General features: G+C 38.2%; 1 protein-coding gene across 3 annotated transcripts in view; it reads left to right on the forward strand.

The window, feature by feature from the left end:
* sobpa (sine oculis binding protein homolog (Drosophila) a) overlaps window positions 1–13,822 on the forward strand; it is a 53,549-nt gene that overhangs the window by 24,552 nt on the left and 15,175 nt on the right. For 2 of the 3 annotated variants that reach the window (XM_059352654.1, XM_059352655.1), the window contains exon 6: window positions 12,383–12,478. The exons of the other annotated variant lie outside the window; for it this stretch is intronic. In XM_059352654.1, the coding sequence (XP_059208637.1) occupies window positions 12,383–12,478 (96 nt within the window). The remainder of the gene's footprint in view (window positions 1–12,382; window positions 12,479–13,822) is intronic. 3 annotated transcript variants of the gene reach the window in all.

The following is a 13,822-nucleotide window of genomic DNA, read 5'->3' on the forward strand; positions in this document are numbered from 1 at the left end:
AAAAAAGGAGATACAAGTGTGTGCCATTTGACAGGCAACAAAGTTAAAGAGGAAGCTCCGTATCAATCAGAGAGGCTGTTAACATGACTTCAAATGTTAAGCTGAACAAAGCTCCCTGATCTGAATCAATATGACTTTCCTACAGTTAAACTTCCAACCCATTCGACCACATAGGTCATTTGCTCCTTTAGGCAACAGAACTACTTGGTTAGGTTTAGGAAAAGGTCGTGGTTTAGTTTATAATGAGTCAAACTCCACTTGACATATGGTTATAGAATAGAATAGAAGTGGACAGAATAGCCTTGGCGCTCCACCTAATCAGTGCAATGGAAATGTAATTTAAAAAAATGCTAAAACAAGATGAATTAGGCACATAATAAGTATGTAAAGACACACACAATATAAACATAGAAAAAGAAAAAGGGTAAAGAAGGACACAGTCCCGGTAAACATTTAAAGTGCAGTGAAGATAATAATCCAAGTAACAGACTTGTCAAAGGTTATTGGACATGTTGATTATTGCACAAGAGATATAATTTTAGCACAGAATAAAACACTTGCACAGAGGTAGCGAAGGTGAAATCTCAACATTGACTTTTGTTCCACACAGGCACAAACAGAAGTCTCCTCAGTCAAAGTCTTGCATTTGTTTTTTATCCGTCCATCCACCCTGACCTCCTTCCTTGAGCCAGTTGTTTTTTCTTGGATAGCAAAGTCATCATCTGTCCTACTCTGCCTCTGATTGGCCAGTAGGCATTAGTCGTGTTTCCATTTAATTCAAAGCAAATTTTGATGCAAAATTTTGAAACGTCACATTAAAGAAAATGTGAATTAGAGAAGTTTCCATCAACTGGTTTAGAGCTAATAAACAAAGCTGCATAAAAGTACTTTGGTCTGAAGAGGGCAGTGTAATGTATTGGCTAATCCATCGGTAAACAGTGGAATAAGTAGAGATTGTGCAAGATGGAAAAAAACAACAACAAAAAAAAAGGTTACTAATTGGACAGCTTTGGTCACCCACAACAATAGAGAGAAAATAGAGAGAAGTCTTCAGGAATTTGATTCAATTAGGCAACTTATAATTGTTCTTTCATGTCAGAGAGGAAACAGCTGATCAGTCATGTGAGTTAAATGTTCGCTACCTCAAAACATATTCAGAAAAAACATTTCCATCTCTCGTTTAACACATTTAATGTTTTTCCAAATAGACAAAAAAACCACCTCAAGCGAGTGTTAATACTTTTAAGCAAATTTTCGAAAGTTTTATCAAATGTTGGTGTTTCCATCAAGCTTTTCCCATGCAAATTTTCAAAATGTGCATTGAAATTTGTTGATGGAAACACGACTGTTACCTTAATTATTGCACTATACCTTGATTGTTGCTTTTACTCTTCCTGTAAGTCGCTTTGGATAAAAGCGTCTGATAAACGACTAAATCTAAATCTAAATCTAATTGTTTGGGTTGGTCAGGTTTAGGGCACAGTCATCGATGTGCAAAATTAACATTGTTGAACATTCACCTTCTATGTGAGTGAAAAGGCAAATCTTACAATCATGTGCCGGACAGCAAATATGGTCTTGGTCACTCGCCTACATTCACACATGAGATTGGTTAGGTTTAGGCATGAGGAGTGGAAAGGTTAGAGTAAGCCAATCAGAGGAGGAGTAGGGCGGGTTATGCTTTCACTATCCTAGACATTTTTTTTTGCCTTGCTATACGGATTTTGTCGCTCTTTATACTAGGCCACCGGACATTCCTCTTTTGCTCTTTTTATAAATACTATGGCCACTAGAGGTCGCCACCTGAAAAAAAAGTAAATATTAGTGATACCAGTATTCAGTTCTGGCTTTATGTGCTTGTTGACAGTGGAGCTGCAAGATATTTTAATATCATTCGAGGTAAGCAAAGTATTTGAAAAAAACATGAAATACACCAATACTCTTTCCAGTTCTCTATACACTCCCCTTTATCAGCTTCAGACTTGACAGTCATTTCAGAGCCTGTCCTCTCACTGTGCTGACAGCTCTTCATGCAAGTTGTAGTTCAAGAAACGTCTGAATTTCAAAGTGACAGGTTCGATAACATCAATCTTGGGGAAAATATTTTGCCTTATGAGCTCTGATAAACATCACATTTCCCACCAAAGTTCTAAAAAATACACTACTATTATGTTTCATTATCTTATGATTTAAATGTGCAATCAGTCCTGGTGCTTTAAACACTTTATTCATTACAGTAACCGCCCTTTATGCAATAATATTTGATTAAGGGCTTACTTAATTTGCAACAAAGAATGTTAACCACTGTAAAAAATAATGATAATACAAACAACTCTGTTAAGCATGGTTAAGGAATACATTTAATTTAGTTACACCTGCAGGTAAAAATACATTTTTCTCAATACATGATGATAGAATGTGACACTTTGGAATTACTAGTGAAAACAAACAACATCATAATGATTGACAACCTCTTGATAATTAAGAACATACTTTATATGGAACCCCATATCTGCCAAACAAACTTTTTAAAATATACCTTTACTCATAAATGTGACGTTTTGTCTCAGTCATAATCATGACAAAAATATTTAGATGGTGGGTTTTTCCTTTCAAGTCGTTTATACAAGCATCTAATTATGACCTATACTGGCATTTATGTTAGGTGTCTGTGGTAATTATGAAGGGAGCAAAAAGTTGATGTGGGATAAAGAGCAACAAAGTCCATGTAGGCAGGGGAGGAAGTCAGGGTTGATAGACTGGTCAAACAAACACAGGACTTGTTTGTGTCCTGTTTGAAACCAAAAGTCAAAATGAACTTATTTATACTTAAGTTCATATGATAGTCATCACATGGTACTAACGTCAGCCACATAATGTTGGTTAACTTGTGAACGTAACTTAAGTTATGTAACAAACTGACTTTTATTTGAACCCAAACCGTGATTTTTTTTCATGCATAAACCTAACCATACTGCAACCGTTTCACAACATTAACCATGTTTAAAACTGCATCCATTATGTGTTTATCTTCTGCCACTAGTGAGGGTGCTACTTTAGGAAATGTTCCAGTGGATTATATTGGAGGGTTGGAATAAACAACCTATGAGGTTGCATGAGTTGGAGGACTTGTTGGGAAATAATCTTCCATAATTTTGAGCTGTAAAGCTATAAACCTCTGAGTTGGTAATTTTAACCCACACCTTAGATTTGAAGGCAAATACACAATACTATAAGCACTCTTTATTTTCACAGTGTTATTTTGGTGTCAAAACTAGTTCCTATATCATATGGCTTTTTCCATTTGCGTTTTTCTTTTCTTTGTGAATGGGCGTTACTTAGTTAGTTCAGTTTTGTGAGACAATACAGATTCCATGATTTCCAAAATTGGCATTTTTATTTAGCAAACCAACCAATCCTTAATGTAAGTAGAACACAACTAAATGGCTCACTAGCTGATTATTATGTTAAACCTACCTTTTACTTAATATCTTTTAGCCTACTAATGGACAGATTCAATTTGTAACCTGATACTGTGGTGTTCCAGGAATAGACATCTTTTTTTCTTCTATTCTTTTTTAAACCCACACAGATTTAAACTTGATATATGCAGTTCTGTTGAGGTGGCCATACATTAGCAAGTTACTATGAGCAGTAACCGACATTAGGCAACCCAGCAAATTTCTCAGATTTTTTGTTTTTTGTTTAATCCGATTATAATAATGTCATTTATTGATATAAAGTGTTAACGTGTGGCAGCTTTAGGATTATCACTGCATAAGAAGAGCACCTTCTATGCATCAGTAAAACAGAAATGTACAAAAACAGCCAACCAATGTTATCAGTGTTTTGCACAGATAAAGAGGCAATCAGTTTATAGAATTAATATAATTTACATGCACACTTTCCTGTTAGAGCCATGTTGGATGTTGCCTTCATCCATCAGCAGAATGCACATGTTGAAACATCACAAACACAGGAAAGGCCTGCTCTGCCGCAGCGGCTCAGATTCTATATTTTGTCTGGCTCTCACACATTCATGCAGGCCATTTGTGTAAGCGATACCCACATGTTTCTTTTCTCATGCACCCACAAGGTTGGCCACAACAACACGGCCTGCAGGCTTTTCTTTTTTTTTCCAACTGAAAAAAAAAATATTGTCATGGCTGAAAAGAAGTATCTCATGTCTGCGTGTGCTTTGGATAGGGGAGAGGAGACGTGGGGGAGGAGGAGGGGGGATGTAGGGGGCGGGCAACGGCTCTGGCATTATGTTGCATGAAATATCTTCAGCTGCCTCATCCATGAAACCCAATCCCCTCCTAGGGTGACTATGGTTGCTACTTTCTCACATCTCTGCATAACTCTATATAATGTAGTGTGTGTTTGTGTGTGGCGAAAGATGATTGATAGTTTAAGTGGGGCTAATCACTTATGTGCCTGTTTACTGTATGCCTTAAGCTTCTGGATTAGTTTGTATGGAAGGTGCTGCATCCTCACTGCTCGCACTACTCAATTATTCTGTCTGTCACCTCACTCTGCCTGCTCACTCTCATTTACTTTTTGACTGTCCACTATTGATTCAGACACATAGCTCGGCTCTTTTTCCATTTTAATACTCTGCAACTTTAGGTTGTGCTTTGCTGGTTTATGCTGTGCAAAAGCCAGTTTGAGTGAAAAGATACCAACAGTGAAGGTTCACCGAGAATTGACACATACAACAGCTACAATATAGGACAGTTTCAGGGATTAAAAGCATTAGTTTAAATGTAGGGTGGAGTTTTGCTTTCAGCTGCAGGTAGAAGCTGCTCAGCTGTCACGCTTTTACACTCAGCTGTACGGTTTCTCCCGCTATCTTACACCCACACATACACCGATAAACATGCTTGCTCATTGGACACAGTGCCAAGATTAAGTTAGGCAATTAGTAGTGATGAATTACCTTCTGTGAGTGTGAAGCATAGCGGCAAAAAAAAGGTGTAGGTTAGAGGATGCTTTGCTTTCTCATCGAGTCAGCCAGCCTTATAATCCACTGGGACACATATCGTCCACATATCAGTTGGGGTTGGATTTTTAAAAAATGCTGCATGCAGGAGTCTGTTGCTGTGACATCGATTGTGATGAAATGTTGCTTGTTGCTGTTGCAATAGCGCCAACAATCTGCTTTTCTCTGCAGAATGGTTTGTGTTGATAAGTTATAGGGCCTGAAATCCTAAAACGACAAGGCTTAAAGGTATACTATGCAGGAATTATCGCTTAACGTTTATAAACACAACATTCATATTGGCCCCTCCTACCCAACTCAAAGAAAGTAAGTGAGTTTGGTCTTGTTAGCGTTTCGCCTTGCTGTATTCAATTTTTTTTTAACACTGTCTGTATTATTTTTGCAGATTTGTTCGGCAAAGGCTTGCACTCAGATATGTGCCGAATTAAAATATAAGAGAGCATACAGGCAGAAGGCAGAGTTTGGGCATATATGTTTGCCAATATTTGATGATATTTTCCTCCAGAACATAATGCAGACAAATTTGTTTGGGAAAATTAGAAATGCAATCATAGCATTAGTTAGTCCAGCAGAATACGCTCTGACTTGCAATGCTGTGGCCAGTAACAAAGTATCACAAAAAGATTTGTACGGCACGTCAACCCTATAATGAAACTCACCAAAAAAACATATTTGCCTCTCTGTTAGATCGTAGAACAACATGGTTTCTCTCAGCCAATCAGCAAAGATCAGGCTACGTCACAGATAGTGACACCATGACATCTGACAACCAGTGTAAAAAATAAATTAATAATAATAATAATAATAATAATAACTTTATTGACCTTGACTTTCTACTTTAAAATGAAACATTTTGAAAAAAGTCACAAAAATAAAAAAATAAAATTTCAATTAGTTCCTTATTAAGGGCTTCATTCACTCTAACAAAATACAGCTAGCAACAAGAAAAGTAGCATTTGTATTTTGGAACATAAAACACAAATTTAACAACCTACTAAGCTCATTCTGTCTTTATATCATAGCATAAAAAGAAGTGTAATGGCAATGTTAGATGAATATATCCTGTATTGATTGATGTCAGCATTTGACAAAAAAAAATCCAGTATCAGTCTGGACTTTTGTGTGATTCAGCTTACATTGTTTTTTTGTTTTTTGTTTTTGGGGGGTAAATCTTGCATAGTATGCCTTTAATGTTTGATTGTAAACTGGTCTGTTGTGGATGAAATACAGTCAGAGGGAGGGCTGTTAACGATCTTGATAGAAAGAAGTTCAGTGCCTTAATATGTGTCATGTGTCGGGTGATAAATCATGTTTCTCAAACTAAAATATGTTACGATTTATATATACTATAATTATCTTCATATATCTTTATGTATCAAAGAAACACATGAACCATGTCTTCTGTTTTCACAATATTTCCAAATAGCATGAAGCAGGTAGCGAGGAGACTCCAGCTTGTATTTTACAGGTCGTTTCTGCCGCAGCGCAGGGCTTTTTGTTCACACCATGAAATTCCCCCCAGGAGACCCCAGACCTCCATCAGTGTCTTTCCCCGGGAGCTCCCTCCAGGCGCGAGGGGGCAGAGTGCCGCTTCATGTCAGCCCAGAAATGTCACATCACCTCAAACGCACACACAAATGCCTCCTCCACACACCGCCCTGTGGTTGCCTCCCCGCTCCTTCACAATTTACTTTGCATCTCCATCGCCCTCCGAGGAGGGCACGCACGCAAAATGAATAAGAGGGTGTCTGAGTGTGCATGTGTGTAACTGTGTCTTGTATATGTATGAATGTGCTTGTGGAAATTGTGTGTGTGTGATGAAGTGTGTAATGTGTCTGCATATTGCAGCTCAGGCTAGAAAGACTTGAGGCCTGCCTGACACAGCTTCAGGGCACAGAGAGGAAGGTGATTATCTCATAGCTGCCAGCCATTCAGCTGAAATAAAGATAAAAGTAACTCCGGCTAACTAGGCGTCGAGATTGTAAAAGTAGAGCCACACACACAAACTCACATGTCTTTGTGTCTCTTCTTAAACTTGTAGGTGTGAAGACTTACGCAGAAAGTGCAGTGAAGAATGAAAGTAATTTTTGCATTTGCAAGCACGCCACATACCGTACTTCTCCGCAGAAGATGACCTTAAGCAACAGTTTGCCACTTCAAAATTCATGATCTAAAAGATATTTCAGAGAAACTTATATTGATGTATTCCCAGGTTTTTTATCCTGTTTACGGCGACTATATGCACTATTTTTAAGCCATTTCAGATCATTAGAATGCCTAAAAATCTGTACATCGTTCAACATTATAGTTTCCAAGGAAAACAATCAATTTTAAGCCTCTATTTGGTTACGGAAGCGTTCAAGGACCATTGGAAAATTAAAAATCTGTCCATAATGTCTGTTTTTACAGTTTTTTTTCTACGATAAGCTGTGTATTTTTGCCGTTTTTCAAACCTGCTGGCAAGTTTTGGGTTTAGAGGGTATAATATAATAAAATGGCCTTGCCGTAATAAAGATACATTTCGAGATGATAGCCACAGAAATATACTCCAATAGAACTGAGAAGAAAGCTCAAAAACTAGCTGAATTCTTTCATACCCTGAATTGATTTTTGAATTCTTTAAAAAATGATACTTTTTTCAATGCATAAAATACCCTATCCTTTCCAGACAACCCTTGAAAACCCCTTTTTGTGCACTCTCTTAAAAATCAAAAGATCATGGCCTTAGCAAAGTTAAAATATCCCTGTGCATTTGTGTGAAAAGCTCACCCAGAATCAAACTGGTGTTAAAGATGGCTTTTCATAACATAAAAAGTAGAGGCAAACTTTTTCTTTTGGAAGACTGTGTGTTCTCGGCTGCGCGTTGCCAGGACTGCACCTTCATTTCAGGATTTGGGATGAGCTCGGCTGCGCTCGGCTGTGTTTGTCTTTGGATTTGGAAAGCCTGCCTACGAGCGTCTTTCTTTGGGAAATGCGGCTCTTTTGGCAGGTGACAGGCACACACACCTGGACATGTATCCGTGCCCAGATGGAAGCTAGTGCGGTGGCAGCTGGTGTGACGTCCCCCTCAGGACGGTGGAGTCGCCAGAGGGGAGCTCGGCGGCCGATGTCCTGCTCTGTCGTTCGTATAAGGAACTTCAGCTGGGTGGCAGCTGCAGCTTGCTGGCATGATGGATCAGCAATAAGCAGGAAAAACACCTTTAAAAAGAGCAACACAACTGGCACTGAAGCTGCATTTCCCCAGTGTTAAACAGCAAAGTGTTGATTGAATCTATCTATCTATCTATCTATCTATCTATCTATCTATCTATCTATCTATCTATCTATCTATCTATCTATCTATCTATCTATCTATCTATCTATCTATCTATCTATCTATCTATCTATCTATCTATCTATCTATCTATCTATCTATCTATCTATCTATCTATCTATCTATCTATCTATCTATCTATCTATCTATCTTAATCCCATCTCCTTTATCTGTGTGTGGCTCCCTGTGTGCGCCTCACGCCTCGTTCACAGTGCCAACACCTCATTAGTACAATATGCAAATGAACTGGCGCAGGGCCAGAGGGTCAGAGCACAAACTGGAGACAGAATAATAGCACAATGGTGCATCTTTGTGTGCGTCTGTGTGTGTGTCCTCAAATGCCTGCCCACACTGATGTATGTTTATGTGTCTTTGAGTGTGATGTGTGTGTGTTTTCATGCTGACAAGACACGGTGCTTAAGTGTGTGTGTGTGTGTGTGTGTGTGGGGGGGGGGGGGGCTACACCTACTGTTCATTTACTGCACGGACATATTTAAATAACCATGACCTCATAATGTTTTTTTCTTCGCCCTTTTTGCATTAAATTGTAAAATGTCATCTGATAAAATAGCAGCACAAAGGACGGCAGTATTTGATTTATGTCATGCTTGGAATTGGATACCCTACCTGGAGGTGAGGGAAGCAGATGGAAGCAGTTGCAAACTCAATCAGTCTTTGGACCCCCCCAAAAAAGCAGGATATACAGCAGAATTGCCCTTTGGTATCATTGAGAGATGAGCAGAGCTGGAGGCCAAATTACCCATGACAAATCAAAGGTTGCAGCGAGCAATTTAAAGGGAACATAATATGAAAGGGAGCTGCTTGGGCCGGTGGCTCACCTGTCAGTGGCATAGGCTCAGTGTGAAACGTCAGCTTGGGGGCACAACGAACATGTATAATTGAGGTTAAATCTCCATTTCTGATAACGGTAGCTCAGCGCCCCCGTGGCTGTAAAATATGATCTAATTATATCACACTGAGGTCTATATTATATAAAAGTGCATTTCATTTAATGAAACACAATGGAGCAATTTGGCTATGAGCCAGACAAAGCTTCTCCAATAACTTCTTTGGAACAAAATTGCCCACACCTGGCATAACAGCATCGACTGCCTCAGTTTTCACACTGCACATAATAAATGACTCACAGAGAGCAGGAGAAGATGGCTCCTTTTCAGATGGTATGAATGTTTAAAGGAGTTTTCCATTGTAGTATTGTAATATTAGCATGGGAAATTAAATCCACAACCACTACTGTTAGCAAATTAAACGTATTATCTTCAATGTTATTGTTATTTCCACTGGGATACAATAAGTTACTGTTGAATGTTGACCGCTAACGTGCAAAACATTCTTGGCAGGGTCGCCAAGTGCAGGGATTCCCCTGTTCACCTCAAACTGCCAGATAATGTGAGGTAATGTTAGCCAGTCAACCACAGTAATTCACAGCAATATTATACTAATTTTCAATCCAACCAACTTTTAAGTACAGCATATTGACCATAGATATTGACCCAAGTCAGTGCTTTTTTTTCTAAATCTCTTATGTATGCTTATTACACAGCAATTTAACCATCTGATATAAAATGCTAATTTGGTATTATTTTATTTAATCTGCTTTATTTTACAGGGTTCAGTCCAAAATGTAACTAATATTTGATGTGACCATATGCTCCAAGCCAAGCTCAATCAAGCTACATCACAGAGCTAGCTAGCAAAAACTCAGAGGGTGTCAACAATATTAAAACATATAAAATATATTTATTCCAGTAGTATGATTCAAACATACATGAAGGTATGTATTCCTTTGGCTCAGACAGCCCAGTGGTGTTGGCAGTAGTGTGGGCTGAATTCCTGTTTAATGGGATGCTGTCAAATCATCTGTACATGTGATGGAAGAGCGCTGCTGAATGCAATGCATGGTTATAATTCAGTTAAATGGGCATACTTTTAACCAAATGCAAAAGAAAAGAAAGAAATAGTCTCACACTCATAGCCATGATGCAATTTTTAAAACAAATATTTTTAAATACCTTGAAGATTGTGTCCTCACAGTAGTCAGCACCTTCCCACCATTCCAGTTCCCAGCAATAAATAAGTTCATCATTAAAAATGTAAGATTTTTAAATTGAAATATGGCAAAATCACAACCTTAACTTTCCTTTAAATTTCCCAGAACTTCCCAGAAATTAACCAGAGATTTACTGATCTTTGTAACCCCAAACGCAAAAATAAGAACAACTATTTATGCTATATAGTGAATAAAAGGACAACAATATTCTTTGAATATATTGTTGCCCAGAGGTGCTTTTTCCTACTTTTTTTGTGCTCTTTTTCACACTTTTTGACTTCATTAGAAATAGAAGATATCAGGGATTTCTCACAATGGTAACAACTCCCACTTGTTGGAAAAAAACTATGGAGGTGACAACAAATTGTAGGCAAAATGGCTGCAAATGCACCACAGATAAATCCAAATCAAATCCAATGTTACCATTAATGCAATTAATTTATTCAGTGTGACTACAAGATTAGCAGCGGTGCTAATCATCTTGAAATGTAAGAGTAATAATAAGTAACACCTGTGCTTTTCCTACGATGATAAGCTAAAGTAGAGTTGGTAAAATCACGTAGCCACCTAGCTAGCGTGATGAGCATTCTTATCTGCCTGTGTGGGTGTGCAGCAATCTATATGTTTATATAAATATATCAAACCGCCTATTAAATTTATCGAGTAAATACAAGACGTGAACAAGCATGACTGAAGAATTACTGACTGCTTTACTTGGTTAAGGCTCCTGTTTTATACACTGCACTTTAACAATGGCGGTACTACTGCAAATATCTAACTGTGAAGTGTATTGAGAGGGGGCCCCTTCTAACTCTTACACTACCATATTGCATGCTGGGTACTGCTCGCTCTGTGTGACTCGCTACAATACATCAAGACCAGATGAAGAAAGAAAGATCGGAGATATTTCATTGTGGCAAACCTCAAACATTTCAAACATCAGCAATGTCACTTTTGGAATGAACTCCTTTGTTCCAGGAGATAGCCTGTGGCAGTATAGCTAATTAGCCATATACTCTAGTACTGCATGGGGACACAACTAGGTCTTGGCAAGTACATTGTTTAGGACCCAAGGAAGCGCAGTGTCGAGTGTGAAGTTGTTGGGATGATCGGCTCGGCTTCCAGATTGGCTCGGGGTCCTTCGTCTGCTGATTTCGTCACACAAAACGCTATCTACAATAACGCCACTAGGAAAAACTAAATTGCATTTGACTTATAGATAGACAGACAGACATATATATATATATATAGTCAAGGTGTGGAAAACACTCTTTTGTAGAAAATTACTTAATTTCCTTATAAAAGCTCTCTGTAGCTGGTGCCGATCACAGAAACACCACAGACCACCGAAACACTGCAAAAATACCTCTCCGAGATACAGCATCTTGTTACATCTCATTGCTATGACTACAGCCGGTTGCTATGACTACAGCCAATCACAACTGTCCGACATACAGCCAATCACAATGTACTCCCATTCAAGCATACATCCAATCATAATGTGTGACGTAATCAACAGACGAAGGACCCCGAGCCAATCTGGTACCTACAAAGGCACTAAAATTAATTTAAAGAAATCTTTTCAGAAACGTGTATTTATTTGAAATCCTTAATGTTTTAAAGCATTTTTTATTGTATTCACATGTCTTCAATCTTTTGTTTGTACCTTTAATAAACGGGTATATGAATGAACCCACCCTGCTGTGGTAGCAGGCAACACTTTGAATGTCGAAACTAAATGTCTTGCAGACTCCTCAACCACGCACATGCATGCACACACACACACACACACACACACACATACGCACAAAGTTTTGTTTCAGAGAATCCTGTTGATTGGTTTGTCGACAAACCAACGACTGTTCACCCATTTTACAGTCACCATTTCTGTTCATCTTTCTCAGTGTTGTTTTCCATTTCTGAGTTTCCTTGTTGCCTCTGTTCACCTGTTTATTTTGTCCATTCGTAAAAAGAAGCCATTATTTCTCCCCCCCAGGCGAGAGACGACGATGGCCTCGGTGGGAAATTACCCCAGCACAGCTATACTCAGGACACGCCCAGGCTTGTCTTCAAGACAAACAGCGATGTGCTTGTAAGGACCATAACCATTTAACACCAGATAGAGTTTAAGCTTGATGGCTACTGCACAAATATGTTTTGATGTTGTTCTTTGTTAAAAGTGTATAATTTTCAGCTCATTTCCTCCTGACATGTCAATAGACTGCTTCATATTTGGGCATTACTGTAAAAGTAGATGTCAGCCACCAGACTCAGGTCAGCCCAAAAGCTTAGACACAGAACACAAGCGGCACTCATGTTTTGCATAAAGTTTTCACACATTTAATTTGGAGCTTTTCATAACTTTTTTCATGCGTAATCATTTGCTTTGCTCATTTTCATTATACATCAAATTCAGTGACTTGTGTTGGGGATTTGTAGAATTTATGAGAAGAGTAAACTGAAGTGAATTGTGTGTATTTATTTACTTGTTTATTTTGAATCTTTAGTGAGAATTATATTATGTATATTTTACACAGATCATGATTTAGTGAAAGAAAGCAGTTTGGTGGACCCTTCATCACAACAACATAAAAACAACAGATATATACCACAAACTGACCATGTACAGTATATGGTGTTAATGAATATTGAAAGAAACGTTTAAGTTTTTTACAACTTTGCTCTGATTTTCAAAGTTTTAACCGTCATTTCTGTGGCATGCTATGTCTAATAATAGCATTGTACTTATCAAGTTAATTGCTGAGATCTTGGATTGTGGCAACATCATCAACAAGAAGTCAGATGGGACAAGAAACACAAGCAATCAACACACTTATGGGTTAGCCAAATATTTTTGTATAAAAAGAAAAACAACAATATCAAAAATGGCAAATGACTACATTTGGACAATAGTCTGCAAAAATGATGGACGTAGGTACATTAACGCATGCACTGGTTTGTTGGAAACTGGTTTTGAAGCCTTGAGTTTGGTGTTTTGGCTGACGCCATATTGTTTTTTTGCAACCCACACTAAGACAAAAGCTAACACTAGTGGTAGCTTGGTAAGCAAGGGACAACCGTTGCTAAAAATGAACAGCCAGCTCCTTAGAGTCTTTTAGTCCAACTGAACATGAAACAACCAATTTATAAATGACAAAAAATACAGTGCAACCCCTCAATTATAAGGTAGCCTGCCCTAATACCTCTGTCTATTTTACTATTCAAGGGACCATAAGATTTGTAAGATTTGAAACTCATGATTGAGACCATAAGCTCAATATTAGAATGTTTACTGAGGCAATAAATTAAGTGAGAAGTACGCTAATTTTCCTATTGGCTTACTTTCAAACAACTTGATTTTGCAAAAAGTAGAGCCACCCCCTGCTGGCCATTAGAAAGAATGTAGATATGAGGCACGTCCGCATTGGCTTCACTT

The sequence above is a fragment of the Centropristis striata genome, chromosome 16 (assembly GCF_030273125.1).
Source record: "Centropristis striata isolate RG_2023a ecotype Rhode Island chromosome 16, C.striata_1.0, whole genome shotgun sequence".
Lineage (NCBI taxonomy): Eukaryota > Metazoa > Chordata > Actinopteri > Perciformes > Serranidae > Centropristis > Centropristis striata.